Source organism: Salvelinus fontinalis, chromosome 25 (genome assembly GCF_029448725.1).
Source record: "Salvelinus fontinalis isolate EN_2023a chromosome 25, ASM2944872v1, whole genome shotgun sequence".
Classification (NCBI taxonomy): Eukaryota; Metazoa; Chordata; class Actinopteri; order Salmoniformes; family Salmonidae; genus Salvelinus; species Salvelinus fontinalis.
Window position 1 is genome coordinate 7,643,974 of NC_074689.1, and position 19,987 is coordinate 7,663,960.

General features: G+C 46.4%; 1 protein-coding gene and 1 pseudogene across 4 annotated transcripts in view; one reads left to right on the forward strand and one right to left on the reverse strand.

Moving 5' to 3' along the window:
- Positions 1-12,068: 12,068 nt before the first annotated feature.
- On the reverse strand, positions 12,069-15,162 carry LOC129823306 (uncharacterized; annotated as a pseudogene).
- Positions 15,163-17,308: 2,146 nt separating this feature from the next.
- drosha (drosha ribonuclease III) overlaps positions 17,309-19,987 on the forward strand; it is a 125,731-nt gene continuing 123,052 nt past the window's right edge. For 2 of the 4 annotated variants that reach the window (XM_055881249.1, XM_055881252.1), the window contains exons 1-3: positions 17,310-17,410; positions 18,291-19,248; positions 19,574-19,642. In XM_055881249.1, the coding sequence (XP_055737224.1) occupies positions 18,293-19,248; positions 19,574-19,642 (1,025 nt within the window). In that variant the 5' untranslated portion in view covers positions 17,310-17,410; positions 18,291-18,292. The other 2 variants (XM_055881250.1, XM_055881251.1) reach the window with 2 other exon arrangements.

A 19,987-nucleotide genomic window follows, 5' to 3' on the forward strand; every position in this document is an offset into this window, starting at 1 on the left:
AAAGAGATCCATGATGAAAACCTGCTCCAGAGCGCTCAGGACCTCAGACTGGGGCGACGGTTCACCTTCCAACAGGATAACGACCCTAAGCACACAGCCAAGACAATGAATGTTCTTGAGTGGCCCAACCAGAGCCCGGACTTGAACCTGATCAAACATCTCTGGAGAGACCTGAAAATATCTGTACAGCGACGCTCCTCATCCAACCTGAGGATCTGCAGAGAAGAATGGGAGAAACTCTTCAAATGTAGTTGTGGAAAGCTTGTAGCGTCATACCCAATAAGACTATAGGCTGTAATCACTGTCAAAGGTGCTTCAACAAAGTACTGAGTAAAGGGTCTGAATACTTATGTAAATATGATATCAGTTTATATTTTTCATACATTTGAAAAAATATATAATAAAAATGTTTTTTTTCATTATGGGGTATTGTGTGTAGATTGATGAGGGGGAAAAAACAATCCAATCAATTATAGAAAAACACTGTAACATAACAAAATGTTGAAAAAGTCTGAATGCAGCCAGCTATACACTCCTATTCGCTGTGGACTGGTTCATACATAAAACATTCTCCATTCAGGATGCAAAGGAATCGATTTCCTCATTAACTTGAATGAATGGCGAGAAGGCAGAAAAACAAGGAAAATATGTTTACTTTCTTTATGAAACAACATTTCCCACTATCATGCTAGAGTAGCTAAATGCTAGTCCCAGCCAATCAGGCTGCAGCAGTCTGTTGTTCACCCTTCGCCTGATAACTGTACGCAATTTTACTCTGGTTCCTTGAAAGTTATCAGAGCATGAATAAAACATCCCAGGAAAATGTTCAAGGAACCACAGTAAAACATTCTCAGAACCTCCTGCAACCTAAAAATGTACATTCTCAGAACGTTTAAAAAATGTTTTACTAGTTTTACTAGTACGTTCCCATAACTTCGAAGAAACCAAATGTGCTAGCTGGGTGCAGATTGCCCCAATAAGCATCATTGTGTTTTTCTTATGTGTAGAGCTCAGCCAAAAGGTTCCATATTCTGACTTTAGATGAATGCTTTATCTATTAACACCCAGCTGCTTACTATTTTCAGTGCCTGGAATAACTGAGGATACTAAATCATGCAATAATGAATATTTGTGAATCATGACATGAATGATCACCCTCTCTCTTCCAATCCTAGTTCCTTGCAATTACTCAAGCCTGTACTTCATATGAAAGTTGAAGGGGGATGCTGGCTGGTAATGGATTTATGCTGACAAAAACACAATATGCCACAGTAAGTCATATCACATAGTAAGACTCAGGAAAAACATTGTAGTTAGGAAAACATTACTTCATATCATTTAAATATTTTTGTCATATACTGTATATCTATATCTGGTTATATAGCTGTGACTACTTTTGCATAAATAAATGTGTACATGTGTGCATTATTTGCTCACCACCTGGGAAGGCTCTGGATCTGTAGTTTTTCTTTTTTTAAATATTTTATTTAACCCTTATTTTACCAGGTAAGAACACATTCTCATTTACAGCGACAGCCTGGCGAATAGTTACAGGGAGAGGAAGAGGGGATGAAAGAGCCAATTGGAAGATTGGGATGATTAGGTGGCCATGGTGGTATGAGGGCCAAATTGGGAATTTAGGCAGGACACCGGGGCTTACACCCATACTCTTACGATAAGTGCCATGTGATCTTTAGTGATAACAAAGAGTCAGGACACCCATTTTAATGTCCCATCCGAAAAACGGCACCCTACACAGGGCAATGTCCCCAATCACTTCCCCGGGGCATTGAGATATTTTTTTTAGACCAGAGTAAAGAGTGCCTCCTACTGGCCCTCCAACACCACTTCCAGCAGCATCTATTCTCCCATCGAGGACCAATCTTTCTTTGCCTAAGATGCAAGGGAGCAGTGAGATGCCGGGTGGAATGCTGCTGGGTGTGGGTGGTAGTGAGGATGAGAACGGTGATGATAGTGATGGAGGGGGGAGGAGGGAGAGAGGTTGATGCCTTCCAGCATGGCCTGATGCATCTTCTCAACACGAGACACCAGCTCCTCCTGTAGATATACACTGAGTGTATACAACTTTAAGAACACTTTCCCCCAAATATTGAGTTGCACCCCCTTCCTTTTTTTAACCTGTCTTCTCCACGTCATCTACACCGCTTAAAGTGAATTTAACAATTGACATCAATAAGGGATCATAACTTTCACCTGGTCAGTCTATGTCATGGAAAGAGCATGTGTTCTTCATGTTTAGCAAATATGTTTATCCTTATTTGTTTAAAAACACCCCAGGAGGCTACCCCCCATGACAAGGTAAAAATCTGACGTGGATGTCGATTAAAACAGCCCCCGGCACATTTCTGATTCAGAGTGGTTCGGTTAAATGCGGAAGACACATTACAGTTGAATGCCTTCAGTTGTAAAACTGACTAGGGATCCCCTTTCCTTTCCATTCCATTTTTGGAGAGAATGTATCATGCATTCTGGCAAATCCATACGTGACTCACCACCTGGATTCAGTCTCATGTAGCAACATTTTACATTGGTAAAAAGTAGAGACTCAGAGCTACACAATGGAATGTCATACACTGCATTTTAGGAACAATGGGAATGGTAATTCTGCTTTGAAAGTTGATACACTTGTAAACTCACTTTTGAGAAAATGGCCTTTGAATGTTTTGGTACCTACTGGAGAGCTCTCCTTTGTCTACACCCATTCAGCATTGTTCACACCCTCTGAAGACAGCCCCACCCATCTCTTTAAGGATTCACATGTGAGGTCATGTGCTAAACAGTGAGTAGTTTAGTCAAGATTAAGACTAAATTACAGGTAAACAGAAAGTGTCCAGATAAAAATATTTTATAAATATTAGATGATACTTACCCATACAAAAAAAGACTATATTGTCATGTAAGATACCTTAATATAAAAGTAAAAGTCACCCAGCAAAATACTACTTGAGTAAAAGTCTAAAAGTATTTGGTTTTAAAAATACTTAAGTATCAAAAGTAAATGGAATTGGTAAAATGTACTTAAAACCTCTCTGGGATAGATGGGACGCTTGCGTCCCAACAGCCATGTCAAAATGTAGCGCGCCAAATTCAAAAAAATTATATAAAATTAAACTTGATTAAATCACACATATAAGATATCAAATTAAAGCTACACTCGTTGTGAATCCAGCCAACATGTCAGATTTCAAAAAGGCTTTTCGGCGAAAGCATAAGATGCTATTATCTGATGATAGCCCAATGTAAACAAGAGAGTGTAGCCTATTTCAACCATGCTAGCGCTACTCAAAACGCTAATATAAAATATAAAACATGCATTACCTTTGACGAGATTCTTTTGTTGGCACTCCAATATGTCCCATAAACATCACAAATGGTCCTTTTGTTCGATTAATTCCATCCATATATATCCAAATTGTCCATTTATTTGGTGCCGTTGTACCAGGAAAAACAGCGTTCAATTTGAACAAAATCACGACACAATATCTAAAAAAAATTACCTCTAAACTTTGCCAAAACATTTCAAAGTACTTTTTTAATACAGCTTAAGGTATTTGTAAACGTTAATAATCGATCAAATTGAAGACAGGTCAATCTGTTTTCAATACAGGATATCAACAAACTCACGGAACATTTCACGTCTTGCCCAAATCTCAAACATAAACAAACGACGTCCCTCCACTTCCGGGTCAATATCTTGTTCACCTCACTAAGAAAAAACCTTAACCATTTTCCATACAATGGCGACATCCAGTGGAAGCAGTAGAAACTGCGCATTTACTGATTAGAATTCTGGTTTGCCCAAAACAATCCATTGAACATAGAGGAACTTAACAATAAAAAAGTTAGTCCTCAGGGTTTTGACTGCTATATAAGTTCTGTTATACTTACAGTTATGATTCAAACAGTTTTAGAAACTTCAGAGTGTTTTCTATCCAAATCTACTAATTATATGCATATCTTATATTCTGGGGATGAGTAGCACGAAGTTGAAATTGCGCACGCTATTTTTCCCTAAGTGAAAATTCTGCACCCTATCATCAAGAAGTTAAATATCAAAAGTAAAAGTATAAATAATTTCAAGTTCCATATATTAAACCAAACAGCCCAATTTATAAAAATTGCCGGATAGCCAGGGGCACATTCTAACACTCAGACATCATTTACAAACGAAGAATTTGTGTTTAGTGAGTCTACTAAATCAAATGCATTAGGGATGACCAGGGATGTTCTCTTGATAAGTGTGTGAATTGGACAATTTTCCAACCCTGTTGTCCTAGCCGTGTCTGAATCCTGGCTTAGGAAGGCCACCAAAAATTCTGACATTTCCGTCCCCAACTACAACATTTTCCGCCAAGATAGAACTGCCAAAGGGGGTGGAGTTGCAATCTACTGCAGAGACAGACTGCAGAGTTCTGTCATGCTATCCAAGTCTGTGCCCAAACAGTTCGAACTTCTACTTTTAAAAATCCACCTTACCATAAATAAGTCTTTCACTGTTGCCGCTTGTTATAGACCCCCATCAGCCCCCAGCTGTGCCCTAGACACCATATGTGAATTAATTGCCCCCCCCCCCATTTATCTTCAGAGATTGTACTGTTAGGTGACCTAAACTGGGATATGCTTAACACCCCGGCCGTCCTACAGTCTTAGCTAGATGCCCTCAATCTCACACAAATTATCATGGAACCTACCAGGTACAACCCTAAATCCGTAAACATGGCCACCCTCATAGATATCATCCTTACTAACCTGCCCTCTAAATACACCTCTGCTGTCTTCAACCAGGATCTCAGCGATCACTGCCTCATTGCCTGCATCCATAATGGATCAATCAAACGACCACCCCTCATCACTGTCAAACGCTCCCTAAAACACTTCAGTGAGCAGGCCTTTCTAATCGACCTGGCCTGGGTAGCCTGGAAGGATATTGACCTAATTCCGTCAGTAGAGGATGCCGGGTTATTCTTTAAAAGTGCTTTCCTCACGATCTTAAATAAGCATGCCCCATTCAAAAACTGTAGAACTAAGAACAGATATAGCCCGTGGTTCACTCCAGACCTGACTGCCCTTGACCAGCACAAAAACATCCTGTGGCGTACGGCATTAGCATCGAATAGCCCCCGCGAGATGTAACTTTTCAGGGAAGTTAGGAACCAATATACACAGGCAGTTAGGAAAGCAAAGGCTAGCTTTTTCAAACAGAAATTTGCATCCTGCAGCACAAACTGCAAAAAGTTCTGGGACATTGTAAAGTCCCTGGAGATTAAGAGCACCTCCTCCCAGCTGCCCACTGCACTGTGGCTAGGAAACACTGTCACCACCGATAAATCTAAGATAATTGAGAATTTCAATAAGCATTATTCTACGGCTGGCCATGCTTTCCACCTGGCTACCCCTACCCCGGTCAACAGCTCTGAACTCCCCACAGCAACTTGCCCAAGCCTCCCCCATTTCTCCTTCACCCAAATCCAGATAGCTGATGTTCTGAAAGAGCTGCAAAATCTGGACCCCTACAAATTCGCTGGGCTAGACATTCTGGACCCTTTCACTCTAAAATTATCCGCCAAAATTGTTGCAACCGCTATTACTAGCTTGTTCAACCTCTCTTTGTCTTATTTACAGATGGCATACAAGTTTGTTTTTAAGGAACATGAAAGTTCACATGTTCGAGAAGGCATTTCTCCCCCAAAAACACATTTCAAACGGCTCTCCTGTGAAATCATGACTTGTGACATACGCCTAGTTTCCTGAAACGGGTCACATAAGTGGCATCAGGTTGGTTGTAGAAGAGTTTGGGGACAGTTGAATTGTTGAAAGTAACTCAAAATAGACTCATGATTATTTTTTTGTGTGTCATCCAAACAAGGAGCAGGTACTCCACACCACACGTCTCTGGACAAGAACTGTGACTTGCTATGCACTCCCCAAGCAGGGCACCACTGAAACGAGTGAATACTGGGGTGGCCTTAAGTGTTGAGGAGGATCAACTGAAATGGAAGATTCCCGGTGTCTGTGACACCTGCTGTTTGGTGCGACGCAGACCCGGTGGAGATTGTGGTGAAACAGAGAAGACACTGTCTGTCCTGCTGAGTTTTGATGCAGTCTTTACCTATACAATTAAATGGATGCGTCAGTTATCCCGTGAGAGCTTTTGTCCCCAATACACAGTTTTAGGTGCCAAGCTTATGATCATGTTGCAGTAGTGTGTAGGAGGGAGATTCCTAGATGTGAGAAGTGCGCAGGAGGGCATGAGACAAAGGAATGTGTAGTATTGGTGGAAAAAGCTGTGTGTGTTAGCTATAGGGGTACCCATGTTGCTGGAGAGCAAAAGTGTCCGGTGAGAGAATGGCAGGTTGAGGTTGCTAGAGTGAAAGTTGTACAGAAGGTGTCGTTTGCTGAGGCAGTGAAGAGAGTAGTGGAGGAAGATGGGTCCAGGGCGAGGGATCGAAGATAGGAAAAACATATGCTTCAAATCAAATCAAAATGTATTTGTCACGTGCGCCAAATACAACAGGTGTAGAACTTACAGTGAAACGCTTACTTACAGGCTCTAAACAAAAGTGCAAAAAAGGTATTAGGTGAACAATAGGTAAGTAAAGAAATAAAAACAACAGTAAAAAGACAATGAAAAATAACAGTAGTGAGGCTATATACAGTAGCGGGGCTATAACAGCATCGAGGCTACATACAGGCACCGGTTAGCTGGGCCAATTGAGGTAGTATGTACATGAATGTATAGTTAAAGTGACTATGCATATATGATAAACAGAGAGTAGCAGCAGCGTAAAAGAGGGGTTGTGGGGCACACAATGCAAATAGTCCGGGTAGCCCTTTGATTACCTGTTCAGGAATCTGTTCAGGAATGAAGGAATGAACAACAGGCACAACTCAGCTTAAAGTGTTTTTTCTCAAAGTTGCCATATCCTATTTATATCAGTACAACCTAAGCCTTACAAAACTTCTATTTGATCAAATAAGACACTCGTAGCAAATAAGCCATTCAATGTTTTGCTGGCCAAATTCGACAATCTCTCATTGACCTCCATACAAAAACTCCTCACTTGGTGAGCGAAAAAAATGACACCTGCTGGAGAATCGAGCTTTTGGGCCCAGTTATCCCTCTCGCTTACGCCATGGCTGAAAGGGTTCCAGTTTTTGTCAAATTAATGTCAGCTTTGACTTTTCGTAGCAGATTGGGAGAATTAACGTAGCAGGTTAGGAGAATTAGGTTAGCTAAAATGCAAAAAATATATACTTTTGATGTTAGTTTGACAAAAGCTGGATTCTTTCTAGACAGACTATATGGACACGCCAGACGTGAGACTTCGGAGAGTGTTCAGAGTCATTCACTTTTTATTTGAGTAAATTATTTTTAAATATATATATGTAGCTAGACGTACTTGTACATTTTCAAGGCACACTTATCCAGCATGGCTACCATAGCATTCTGCAGCGATACGCCATCCCATCTGGTTTGTGCTTAGTGAGACTATCATTTGTTTTTCAACAGGACAATGACCCAACACACCTCCAGGCTGTGTAAGGATAATTTGACCAAGAAGGAAACTGATGGAGTGCTGCATCAGATGACCTGGTCTCCACAATCACCCGACCTCAACCCAATTGAGATGGTTTAGGATGAGTTGGATCGCAAAGTGAAGGAAAAGCAGCCAACAAGTGCTCAGCATATGTGGGAACTCCTTCAAGACTGCATGATTCCATGTGTGTTATTTCATAGTTTGATATCTTCACTATTATTCTACACTGTAGAAAATATCAAAAATAATGAAAAACCCTTGAATGAGTTTGTGTGTACAAACTTTTGATATGGGGCACCAGTACGGAATTGATGTGCAGGGGTACGAGGTAATTGATGTAGATATGTACATATAGGTAGGGATAACGGGATAGATAATAAACAGTAACAGCAGCGTATGGGGTTGAGTGAAAAGAGGGTCAATACAGATATTACAGGTAGCTATTGGTTAACTATTTAACTAACTATTTAGCAGTGTTATAACTTGGGGGTAGAAGCTGTTCAGGGTCCTGTTGTTTCCAGACTTGGTGCATCGGCTCCGCTTGCTGTGCGGCAGCAGAGAGAACAGTCTATGATTTGGGTGTGTGGAGACTTTGACTATTTTTTGGGCCTTCCTGTGACACATCCTGATATAGAGGTCCTGGATGGCAGGAAGCTCAGCTCCAGTGACGTAATGGTCTGTACACACTACCCTCTGTAGTGCCTTGCCGTCGTAAGGCAAGCAGTTGCCATACCAAGCGGTGATGCAGCCAGGCAAGATGCTCTCAATGGAGCAGCTGTCAAACTTTTTGAGGATCTGAGGGCCCATCCCAAATCTTTTCAGCCTCTTGAGGGGGAAGATGTGTTGGCGTGCTCTCTTCATGACTGTGTTGTTGTTTGATGACCATGATACATTCGTTCCTTAGGGGTGTGGACACCGAGGAACTTGAAGCTCTCGACCTGCTCCACAAAAGCCCCATCGATGTGGACGGGGGCATGCTTGGCCCTCTATTTAGTCCACGATCAGCTCATTTGTCTTTCTGACGTCGAGGGAGAGGTTGTTGTCCTGGCACCACACTGCCAGGTCTCTGACCTCCTCCCTGTAGGCTGTCTCATCATTGTCAGTGATCAGGCCTACCACCGTCATGTTGTCAGCAAACTTAATGATAATGTTGGAGTCGTGCGCGGCCACACAGTCGTGGGTGAACTGGGAGTAGAGGAGGGGACTAAGCACGTATCCCTGAGGGGCCCCCGTGTTGAGGGTCAGCATGGCGGATGTGTTGTCGCCTACCATCACCACCTGGGGGAGGCCCGTCAGGAAGTCCAGGATCCAGTTGCAGAGGAAGGTGTTTAATCCCAGGGTCCTTAGTGTAGTGATGAGCTTGGAGGGCACAATGGTATTGAACGTTGAGCTGTAGTCAATGAACAGCATTCTCTTGTAGGTGTTCCTTTTGTCCAGGTGGGAAAGGGCAGTGTGGATTGCAGTAGAGATTGGGTCATATGTGGATCTGTTGGGGTGGTATGCGAATTGGAGTGGTTGCAGGGTGTCTGGGATGATGGTGTTGTGAGCCATGACCAGCCTTTCAAAGAATTTCATGGCTACAGATGTGGGGCTATAATCATTTAGACAGGTTACCTTGGCGTTCTTGGGCACATGGACTATGATGGTCTGCTTGAAACATGTAGTTATTACAGACTGGGTCAGGAAGAAGTTGAAAATGTCAGTGAAGACACTTGTCAGCTGGTCAGCGCATGCTCTGAGTACGTGTCTTGGTAATCTGTCTAGCCCTGCAGCCTTGTGAATGTTAACCTGTTTAAAGGTCTTGTTCACATCGGCTACGGAGATCCTGATCACACAGTCATCCGGAACAGCTTGTGCTCTCATGCATAGTTCAGTGTTGCTAGCCTCGAAGCGCACATCGAAGGTATTTAGCTCATCTGGTAGGCTCGTGTCACTGGACACATCTCGCGGCTGTGTTTCCCTTTGTAATCCATGAAAGTTTGCAAGCCCTGCTACATCCGATGAGCATCAGAGCTGGTGTAGTAGGATTCAATCTTGGTCCTGCATTGACGCGTTGCCTGTTTGATGGTTCATTGGAGGATGTGGCGGTATTTCTTATAAGCATCCGGATTAGTGTCCTGCTCCTTGAAAGCGGAAGCTCTAGCCTTTAGCTCAGTGCGGACATTGCCTGTAATCTATGGCTTCTGGTTGAGATATGTAAGTACGGTCACTGTGCTGGACAACATTTATTTTTTATTTTTATTTCACCTTTATTTAACCAGGTAGGCTAGTTGAGAACAAGTTCTCATTTGCAACTGCGACCTGGCCAAGATAAAGCATAGCAGTGTGAACTGTTTTGCAAGTACACAAACACACACTCCGCCGCATGCTTTGTCCATGGTGCTGATACAGCACAGTGGAGTTGGGTGATTCTCCAACTATGGTCACTTCTATGACCTCGGGGTCAATTTTGGGGATTTTACAAAAAAATATATGTATTTATTCTTTAAATTTTAACTTCACAATGCAATCATCCCAGATTTTTTTTACACCTCTCTATCAAGTATTTTAGCTACTTTTCAGATGCATTTTATACCTCAATTTCATTGTTTTTCAATGAGAAAACATGAATAATTACACATTATATAATGTTATCTACTAGAGAAAGAGTTAATTAAATCAAATCTATATCAATATTCATTGTGCGTATGACCTTAATATTGTTTTTACACAAAATATACCTGTCCTTTGGTAGTGGTGTCATTTCCACCACTGAGGGCAAATTCCTCATTAATAAAGTTTTTTCAAGAGAACGTTCACTTCGTTACCATGGAAACATATTGGTGTGACACTGAAGCACATGGCTGCAGCTGACTGTTGTTCCAGATGTGATGTCCAGAAGTTGAAGAAGAATCTAGGTAAATATGGCTTGTGTAGAGAATATTATTATTGTCAGTCAATTCCAAACAAGGTATAATGTCTTTAATTTGTGGTAGAATTTTGATTTTTTTAAAAATATTTTATGTATTTAGTGTAAACTATATGCTAGCCGTTATACTAGCCAAAGCATGCTAAACAGCCTGTAATTTTTCTCCAAAAACTGTAGATGTGTCATTTGCATCACAGTCATGTTTATCACAAACTTAACTGTGGTGGAAATGACAGAACGTGTTTTAAATGACAAAAATCATTTACATTAGGCTATTTAATTTTGTTTTAGATAGGGAAATCATATGGTTGTTATCTTAATCTCACAAAAAGGTTAAATAAATGTTTTCAGCTGTCACAAAGGCAAGTTATACATTCAGGCGTCATGTTGAATTATTAATATTAGGAAAACCTTCAAAATCACTTAAAATAATATTCAATACAAGTTAATGTACAAATGTATAAGAAATGTGTTATAAATTAATTGTATGATATTTCATGTTCAACTAAAATGTATGTTTAATGACGTGATGGAAATTACATTTGTCTATTGCTGTCTGAGAAAAATATTTAAATTCCTGATTAGTACTGTAGTGACCCGGCTGGGTCATTAAAGAGAAAAGAGACGGACTCCAGGTGTACAGGTCAGAACACAGGTTTATTCCTAAACTGGGCTATTGTTCAGGCCACAGCCCACGCCGCTAATGCCGAACGTACACAATTATACATGTCGAGTTAAGGTCACTCTCATAGGAACAGATCAAGGCCCGAACAGAAGAGAGAGATATGAGACACTCATCCCTCTTTATGCATTTCCAAATCCCGCGGGATTACCCATCATACCCCCCCAACCTTTCCATCTGTCCTGACATATTTAACCCCTGCTAGTAGCCATGAGAACCATAACACACCCACAAACACAGAACACAATACCGGGTCGTTACATAGCCCCCCCCTTTCTAAACCCTAGCCCCTAGGGTTACACAACAAAATCCTTAAAACGACCCGGAGGTCGCATCAGTCTCTTGGGCCTCCCCGTGACTCTCCCCGGTGAACCCCCAGAACACTCCTCTGCCCCAATGTCATTTCCAGCGCCCTCCGAAGAAGCAGCCCCCTCCCCAGGCTCAGGTTGCGCTAGAGTCCCCTCGTTAGACTGTTCCCGTGGGCTCACATCAGAGACCTCACTCCCATTCCCTACCGTTTTCCTCCCTCTGTAGGGTGCCAATCGATCCCGGTGGACCACCACCTTCCTGCTCCGTGGAGGGACCTCCACCCGGTACGTCACCTCCCCCACTCTCTCTATCACCAGACACGGCCCCACCCATGCACTGTCCAGCTTTGGGCACCGCCCCTTCTTGCGCGTGGGGTTGTGAAGCCACACACATTCTCCCGCTCCAAAGTGCCTCCCCCTAGCGCGCGAGTCGTAGTAGCGCTTTTGGCGCACCCCTGCGTTCTCGAGTTGCTCTCTTGCGAAGGTGTGAGCCGCTTCTAACCGGTTCTGCAGACGACACACATAGTCCGGGCCAGGCAAAACCCGGTCGCCACTATCAGGAGGGTGGCCAAACGTCAGTTCGGCTGGGGTGCGCAACTCACGACCTAACATTAGTAGTGCTGGGGGCACGCAGTCGATTCTTGAACAGCCGACCTACACGCCATAAGAATAAACGGTAAGTGGGTGTCCCAATCTCTCTGGTGTTTTGAGGTAACGATGGTCAGCTGCTGTGCTAATGTTCTGTTGAATCTTTCCACCAACCCATCACTCTGGGGGTAAAGCGGAGTAGTGCGCGTCTTCTCCGCACCTAACCGTCTACACAACTCTGTGAACACCCGTGACTCGAAGTTTCTCCCCTGGTCGCTGTGCATAGACTGTGGCACCCCGAACCGACTGATTATTCCCCCCACCAACGCATCAGCTACTGTCCCCGCCTCCTGGTCTGGGAGAGCGTAAGCCTCCGGCCACTTGGTGAAGTAGTCCATAGCGGTTAGAATCCACCTGTTACCGCTGTCTGTGGTTGGAAACGGCCCTACTATGTCTACCCCCAGTCTCTCCATGGGCTCCCCTACTGGGAATTGTTGTAGGAGGGCGTGTGACTGACCTGGAGGTCCTTTTTTAGCAGCACACTCATCGCACTGCCTACAAAAGTCCTCAACATCCCTCCTGTGCCTGGCCCAATAGAAGCCTTTACGCATGCGCTTTAACGTTTTGGAGACCCCAAAATGCCCTGCGCCTACTCCCCCATGAAGCTGCTGTAACACGCTCCCCTGCAGCCTTTTGGGCACCACTACCTGCCACGTAATTTCTCCAGTCGCTGGCTTTTTCCACCCCCTCTGGAGCACTCCCTCAGCCACTCTAAGGACTGTGAATTTAGCCCACAGTCCTTTGGTGACTGGTGATAGAGGGGCTACGTCCCCCCACGGCGGTCGTCTTCTCTCTTCCACCCACCGCAGCACAGGACGCAGCTCTGCGTCCTCCTCCTGGCGACGCCTCCACTCCCCAACATCCACAGCCTCAAGCTCCCGGCACTCTGTCACACTCAGCTGACTCACCGTGGCGGTGACTTCCTTCTCCCTGCACAGTTCTCTCTCTCGCTCCACCCGTTTGGCGCAGTACCCACAGCCATCCTCAGCACACGGGCGGCGGGACAAGGCGTCTGCATTGCTGTGGCGAAGGCCGGCTCTGTGCTCCACCTGGAAGTCGTAGGGTTGTAGCTCCTCCAGCCAGCGGGCAATCTGACCCTCTGGCTCCTTGAAGGAGAGAAGCCACTGCAGGGCGGAGTGATCCGTCCGGACCACAAACGGCAGGCCCCCCAGGTAGTACTTGAAATGGCGTACTGCTGCCACGACAGCCAAAAGCTCTCTCCTTGTCACGCAGTAGCGTTTTTCAGCCTTATCAAAAGTCCTGCTGTAATAAGCTACTACGTGTTCCCCATCAGGACCCGCTGAGCCAGCACAGCCCCCAACCCCTCATTGCTTGCGTCGGTGTCCAGGATGAACGGACGGTTCGGGTCTGGTGAGGCCAGGACAGGGGCCTCCATCAGGGCCCGTTTGAGGGCCTCAAACGCCCGCTGGTGCTCTTCGGTCCACTGAAAAACAGTGTCCTCCTTGAGTAGCTGGTTCAAAGGAGCCGCTACCCCCGCAAACCCCTTCACAAACCTACGATAGTAGGATGCCAGCCCCAGGAAGCTCTTAACCTCTTTTTTTCCCCCTGGAACTGGCCACCCCCTCACAGCCTCTACTTTGTCTGGCATCGTGCTGATGCCCTCACCACCCAGCTGATGCCCCAGGAACGCCACCTCCCTTTGCATGAAATGGCACTTTCCCGGATGTAATTTTAGCCCCGCCCCCGAGATTCTCTCCAACACTCGCCTAATTGCCCCCAGTGCCCCCTCAAACGATGTGCCGTGCACCAATATGTCGTCTAGGTACACAACACACTCGTCTCTCGGAACCCCCGCCAGCACTCTGTCCATGAGCCTCTCAAAGGTGGCAGGAGCATTACAGAGCCCGAAGCACAGCACCTTGAACTGCCAATGGCCCCTATCTGTGGAGAAGGCCGTTTTTTCACGTGCCCCTGGCGAGAGGGGCACCTGCCAGTAGCCACTGCGCAGATCAAGGGAGGAGAACCACGAGGACCCTCTCACGTGGTCTAGCGACTCATCAATCCTCGGTAGGGGATAAGAGTCTTTAGTGGTGACAGAATTTAGGCCCCTGTAGTCAACACAAAACCTAAGTTTACCCCCTTTCTTAGGCACCATGACGACCGGCGCGGACCATGGGCTATCTGATGGCTCAATGAAATCAGCCCGCAACATGTCAACAATAGCTGTGTCTGCTGCTTCCCTCCTGGCAAGGGGAATACGACGGGGCCGAATTTTAATGGGTCGGGCGTCCCCAGTGTCTATTTTGTGCTGAACTAGGTGCGTTTGTCCTACCTCATCTTCCCCCCAAGCGAAGCTATCTTTAAAGTCCAACAGCAGCTGCTTTAACTGTCTCTGTTGTCCCTCATCCAGACCCTGACAGTTCTTCAGCCACACAGCCTCGACGGCGTCGATAGCTTCCTCCTTCCCCCCGTCGGGCTGATGGGTTGAAGGGGCCAGTGTGTTTTGGGCTACTGGGCTGCCTGTGCTTGCACCATGATGGGGAGTGAAGGCCGTCGCCGCCGGAGACAGCTGCTGGGATGGCACAACGACCAAGGGAGCAGCCGGGATGACCGGTGGAGTTTCTGCAAGCTTGGAGGAAGACGGAGGAACAGCCCTGCCCCCTGCTGGCCCTCCCGAAGGCGACATTCCCACTGTGGGCCCCCCCGACAGCCTCAAAGTACCTGACGCTAAGTCCAACTGAGCCCCACAGTTTTTCAAAAAGTCCATTCCCAGTATACAGGGGTCCTGCACCGCTGCTACCCACACCGGACACCCCACAGTTCTCCCCCCCACAGTCACAGATAGCTGACACTTCCCTAACATGGGGGCTAGCTCCCCCGTGACAGTCCGTAGCTGGACATGGGTCGGCTCCACCCGCACCCCAACAGGTAGTGTGTCTGGTCTCACCAGGGTTACTGTAGAGCCCGTGTCGACCAGGGCCAAACATTCCACCCCCTCTACCTTGACGACGACATTGCAGAAGTCCCCAACGGTGGTACGTCCCACCACAACTACCGGACTAGGAAACACGGCGGCAGCTACACCCTGGGGGAGCAGGTCCCCACCTTCTTGTCTGCGCTGCTGGGTACCTCCTTTGCTTACAGTGGGTTCGGGGGCGGGGGGGTGGGCCCGCGCTGCCCCCTGCGCGAGAACCCGTTGTCGTTTCCCTGGTGACGGGGGAATCTGCCACACTCCCGCTGAATGTGGCCAGGTTGGCCACAACCCCAGCAGACAATAGGAGTTGAGCTGACACTGCGACGTTGCCTGGAGCCCCTCTCCATGACAAGCGAAGCAGTCTTGACTAGCCCGCCCAACTCGTCAACCCACTCTGGCTTTGTGACCCCTGGCACCCCAGCCACCGCTGCTCTCACCTCTGGTTGACTGGTGACTTCCACTCTCACTCCCTCACCCCAGATCAGCTCCCTCTTCCTGGCTATCTCCACTGCAGCCTGCAGAGATGGTGGGTCCGCCATCTGAACATGCTTACCCAGTTCGGTGGAAGAGAGCGCTCTAATAAAACTGTCCCGTGCCAGCTCGTCTTGCACCCCAATCGGCATAGTTGCATAAGCCCGCCTGGTCAGGCTCAGAATACCACTTGCCAACGCCTTTAATGATTTCTCCTGAAGTCTCTTTTTGTTACACAGTTCAATACGCAGCATGTTGGGCTGCGCGTCGCTGCCGAAACGGCCCCCCAATGCCTCCACTAGCGCACCGTAGTCGCCCCTATCGCCCGGGGCTAGCGTTAGCAGGCATTCCGACGCCTCCTCCGCCAGGCTCAGGGCAAGCTGTAACGCTTTCGTCTCGTCAGACCACCTCCCGGCTCTAGCCAACAACTCGAATTGAGTGAAAAAAACTTCCCATTTACCTTGTCCATTGAACTTTGGTAGTTTAGCCGCTACCGTGGCTAATGGCAATAGGTCGCCGCCATCTCTGTTTACATAAGCAGGCCCAGCCATTTCCGCACCCGGTGACGTCGATATCCCCGTCGCCGTGACGTCTGCTCTCGAGCGATGTGAAGGAAAACCCGCCAGTTCTGCCATCTTGCTGACTGACAATTTAACTCCCGCCAAGTGGCTCTCAAGCCCCTCCACGGCAGTTGCCGCCTGACCCTCCCGACCGGGTACCCCCGAGCTCACAACGGACACTTTGTCCGACTCTTCTTTAATTTTCCGCCTCGCCCCAGGCATCATGACCGTAGATGCGAGTCACGCTAAAGCCAACCCGGCCTATACTGAACAGCTAACTCGCCTAGTCTCGATCCCTTAGTTCGAAAGCACTTCTGACACCAATGTAATGGCCCGGCTGGGTCATTAAAGAGAAAAGAGACGGACTCCAGGTGTACAGGTCAGAACACAGGTTTATTCCTAAACTGGGCTATTGTTCAGGCCACAGCCCACGCCGCTAATGCCGAACGTACACAATTATACATGTCGAGTTAAGGTCACTCTCATAGGAACAGATCAAGGCCCGAACAGAAGAGAGAGATATGAGACACTCATCCCTCTTTATGCATTTCCAAATCCCGCGGGATTACCCATCATACCCCCCCCAACCTTTCCATCTGTCCTGACATATTTAACCCCTGCTAGTAGCCATGAGAACCATAACACACCCACAAACACAGAACACAATACCGGGTCGTTACAGTACGATCACAGCCATTATCAGATATTGTTTCTAGACTAATCAAAGACAATTATAATACTGCTAAAATTGTGTTTCAATACGTTTTAATTTCTGAAAGCTTGCAGGGCCAAAGTGCCTGGATTTGCAGAATCACCTAGATACAGATTTCGCGTCAACCAGTCACTCATTCATTGTATTTTTTTTTATAAGAACATCATTCCTGCCCATGCTGCTTTTGACTGTTGCCAGTTAGCCAGCATAATCTAGCTATCTGGGAACTAAGGGCTCATCAGGACGACTGTCACTCGAGTCTCAGCTCCGCGACATATGTCTTAAATTTGGGCACCAGGAGTGTCCTTGGTCATGGCTAGAAGGGATGCAGCTTTTGTATAAAAAAAAGTCAGATTTGTCTTTTCGTAGCATATTAGGACAATTTACGCAGAAAGTTGGGAGAATTAACGGAGAAGGTTGGGAGAATTAGGTTAAGGTTATGAAAAGGGTTAGGAAAAATGCAAAATATTTCAACTTTGACGTTCATTTGACGAAAGCTGGATCCCATCTAGCCATGTCCCGTGTGCCTTGGGTCATGCGTGTCCATCTTCTTTAGCATTCCGACTGGAAACACAGATGCTTGCACGCACAGCAAAACCTTTCAGCAAAACCCATTCAACCAACAAGGTATTTGCAACAAGTGCATGAATATAAGTCATGTTTATGTTTAATTTTTAAAAATCTCTATTTATCTCCCTTGACTAGCTACAGGTTATACGTTTCAAGAGCACTCCATGCCATTCAGTTATTGATGCGCTTCTGTTTGATATCAGGCTCCGTGTAGCTAGTAAGCTATCAAATCTGAAGGTAATTTTAGCTAACGTAGCTAGCTTCTCTTGAAGGCTTTAATTGGATTCAGCTAGCTAATTAGCTAACGTTAGCTAGCTTACTAGTTTATGTTTAACACATACAACTAGTTAGCTAGCTAGCCTCCCATTTAGCTATTGTCATTATGAATTGCTAATTTGTGTGCACTGTAAATTTAGCTAGCTAGCTAGCTAGCCACCCTCTTTGCTTATTTGTATAACTAGTTAGCTGTTAGCTTGCCATCGCTTGTTGTTCAACTGTAGCCGAAAGGACATGCTAGCTAACTTCTTAAACAAACTACGTTACTCACCGTTTACTGTAGCAAGCTAGCTACTTTTTAGCTAACGTTAGCCACAGTACAATGGTGTCAGTACAGGCTGACTTGATTGCTAATTCATTACAGACTTAGGACAACATTTGAAATACATAACTAACCACATACCTTAAGCTAATGACGTCTATCCAATACAGTTACTTGTTAGTACAATTATATTTGACTGTCGTTTATGTCCATTGATAATCGAGTGCTGATTCAGATGGTCTGTGCTGTGTAATCATGCTGTGCATGGTGACACTTAACTTTGGTCCAGGGTGTTAGTGTGGCTTGCTAATACTGAAGCACACTAACACCCTGGACCATAGCTGGTGACACTGTGCACATTGGTGATTATTTAAACATGTTGTTCCTGTTGTCCTGTAGGTATGTCCTTCCATCAGGGTCGAGGAGGTGGAGGCTGCCCCAGAGGAAGAGCCCCCACAGGTCAACATGGGGGTCAACACGGCTCCCACCAAAACTACCGGCCCACCAACCTAGGACCCCCACCTCCCCAGCCGCCAATGCCCCCCTACCACTACGACCCCCAGGCACAGCACAGCTCCTCTCACAGCTATGGTGGCCAAGGAAACAGTGGTGGGGGTGGTTACGTCACTGCACATTCAGACTACATGTCTTACCCCCCTCCAGTGGCCACTCAGGGGGGTATGACGGCCAGTCCCCTCAGCCAGTGCCCTGTACGCCCGCCCTTCCCCAACCCCCAGAGCCACCCCAACTTCCCCCCTCCTCCTCTCGCCGGCAACACCTCTGGAAGCTCCATATCTGGGTCTCCAGCGTCAGCTCAGAGTGCTTACCATTACATGATGCCCTCCGTACCCCCTCCACCCTTCCCTCACCCCCCCGGCATGCCTCCTACCATGCCTCCACAGTCCATGAGCTACCATCAACCCCCCTACTCCATGAACTACTCCCATTCTCCATTCCCTCCTCTGCCCAACTTTAGCCCAGGGAACTACGGCTCCCACCAGGGTCCCAGCTCCTTCAAGCCAGACCATGGGGGCTTCAGGCACGGTCCTCATGGAGGAGGAGGGCAGCAGTATAAGGCTGAGAAACAACAGCAAATGGACGACAGGGGTCAGAGGTCGCCGGAGAGAGGCAGAGGGGGTCGCCATGACGACCACAGGCAGCAGAAGGGTGGCTATGCTTACGGCAGTCGTGGTGGTGGTGGCGACAGACACAAGATGGACTTCCCCATGAACCAGAGAGGGAAGGACCGAGGCAGGAGTGAGGACAGACGCAAGCCGGAGGGAGGGAGACATCGGTCAGAGTACGAACAGCGTGGGAGGACTCCTCCTACCCGTCACCGGAGTCGAGAACGCAGCAGGTATGTGTCGGTCCCATGCCCAACGTATAATGTCCTCATTTACATTTTGGTCATTTAGCACAGGGTTTCTCAAACACGGTTCCGGGGCCCCCCTGGGTGGACGTTTTTGTTTTTGATTTCAGCTGTGTAGTTCTAGGGGAAAAACCAAAATGTGGCTGGTTGGGAAACCCTGATTTAGCAGACACTCGTGTTCAGTGGACTCTCATGTTATGCGTTACTGTGTTTGCTTTGATGCAATGCTTTCAATACCAGATCTGTATCTGTATGTTGTACATTCTAAGAGAAGTGTGTGTCTGTCTGTGTGTGCGGGTATGTGTATTCTCAGGGAGAGGCATCGCCATAGAGACAGTCGGAGGTCTCCGTCACCTGAACGACACAGGAAGAGACCTAGAAGGTAATGGATGCTCACGTTGACTATTTAAAAAAATAGATTATTAATGATTTAATTTTACCTTTAATTTGTGTCTACTTGCATGTATATACACCTAGGGCTATATTCAATCTGTATTGCTGAAGCGTTACGGATTGCACAATATACATTTTATGATAATTCTGGATTGAGCCTACATATGCATCAACAAATACAACTTTGAAGATTGAATGGAGTCTCCGCAAACGTGGCAACATTGCCTTTAAATTTCAATCTTGCTGTAACACTGAACTTTCATGATACGGATTGAATAGATCCCCTAGTTATAATACGGAACCCGGAAAGTACTTAGCTTGTTACCCACGTCTT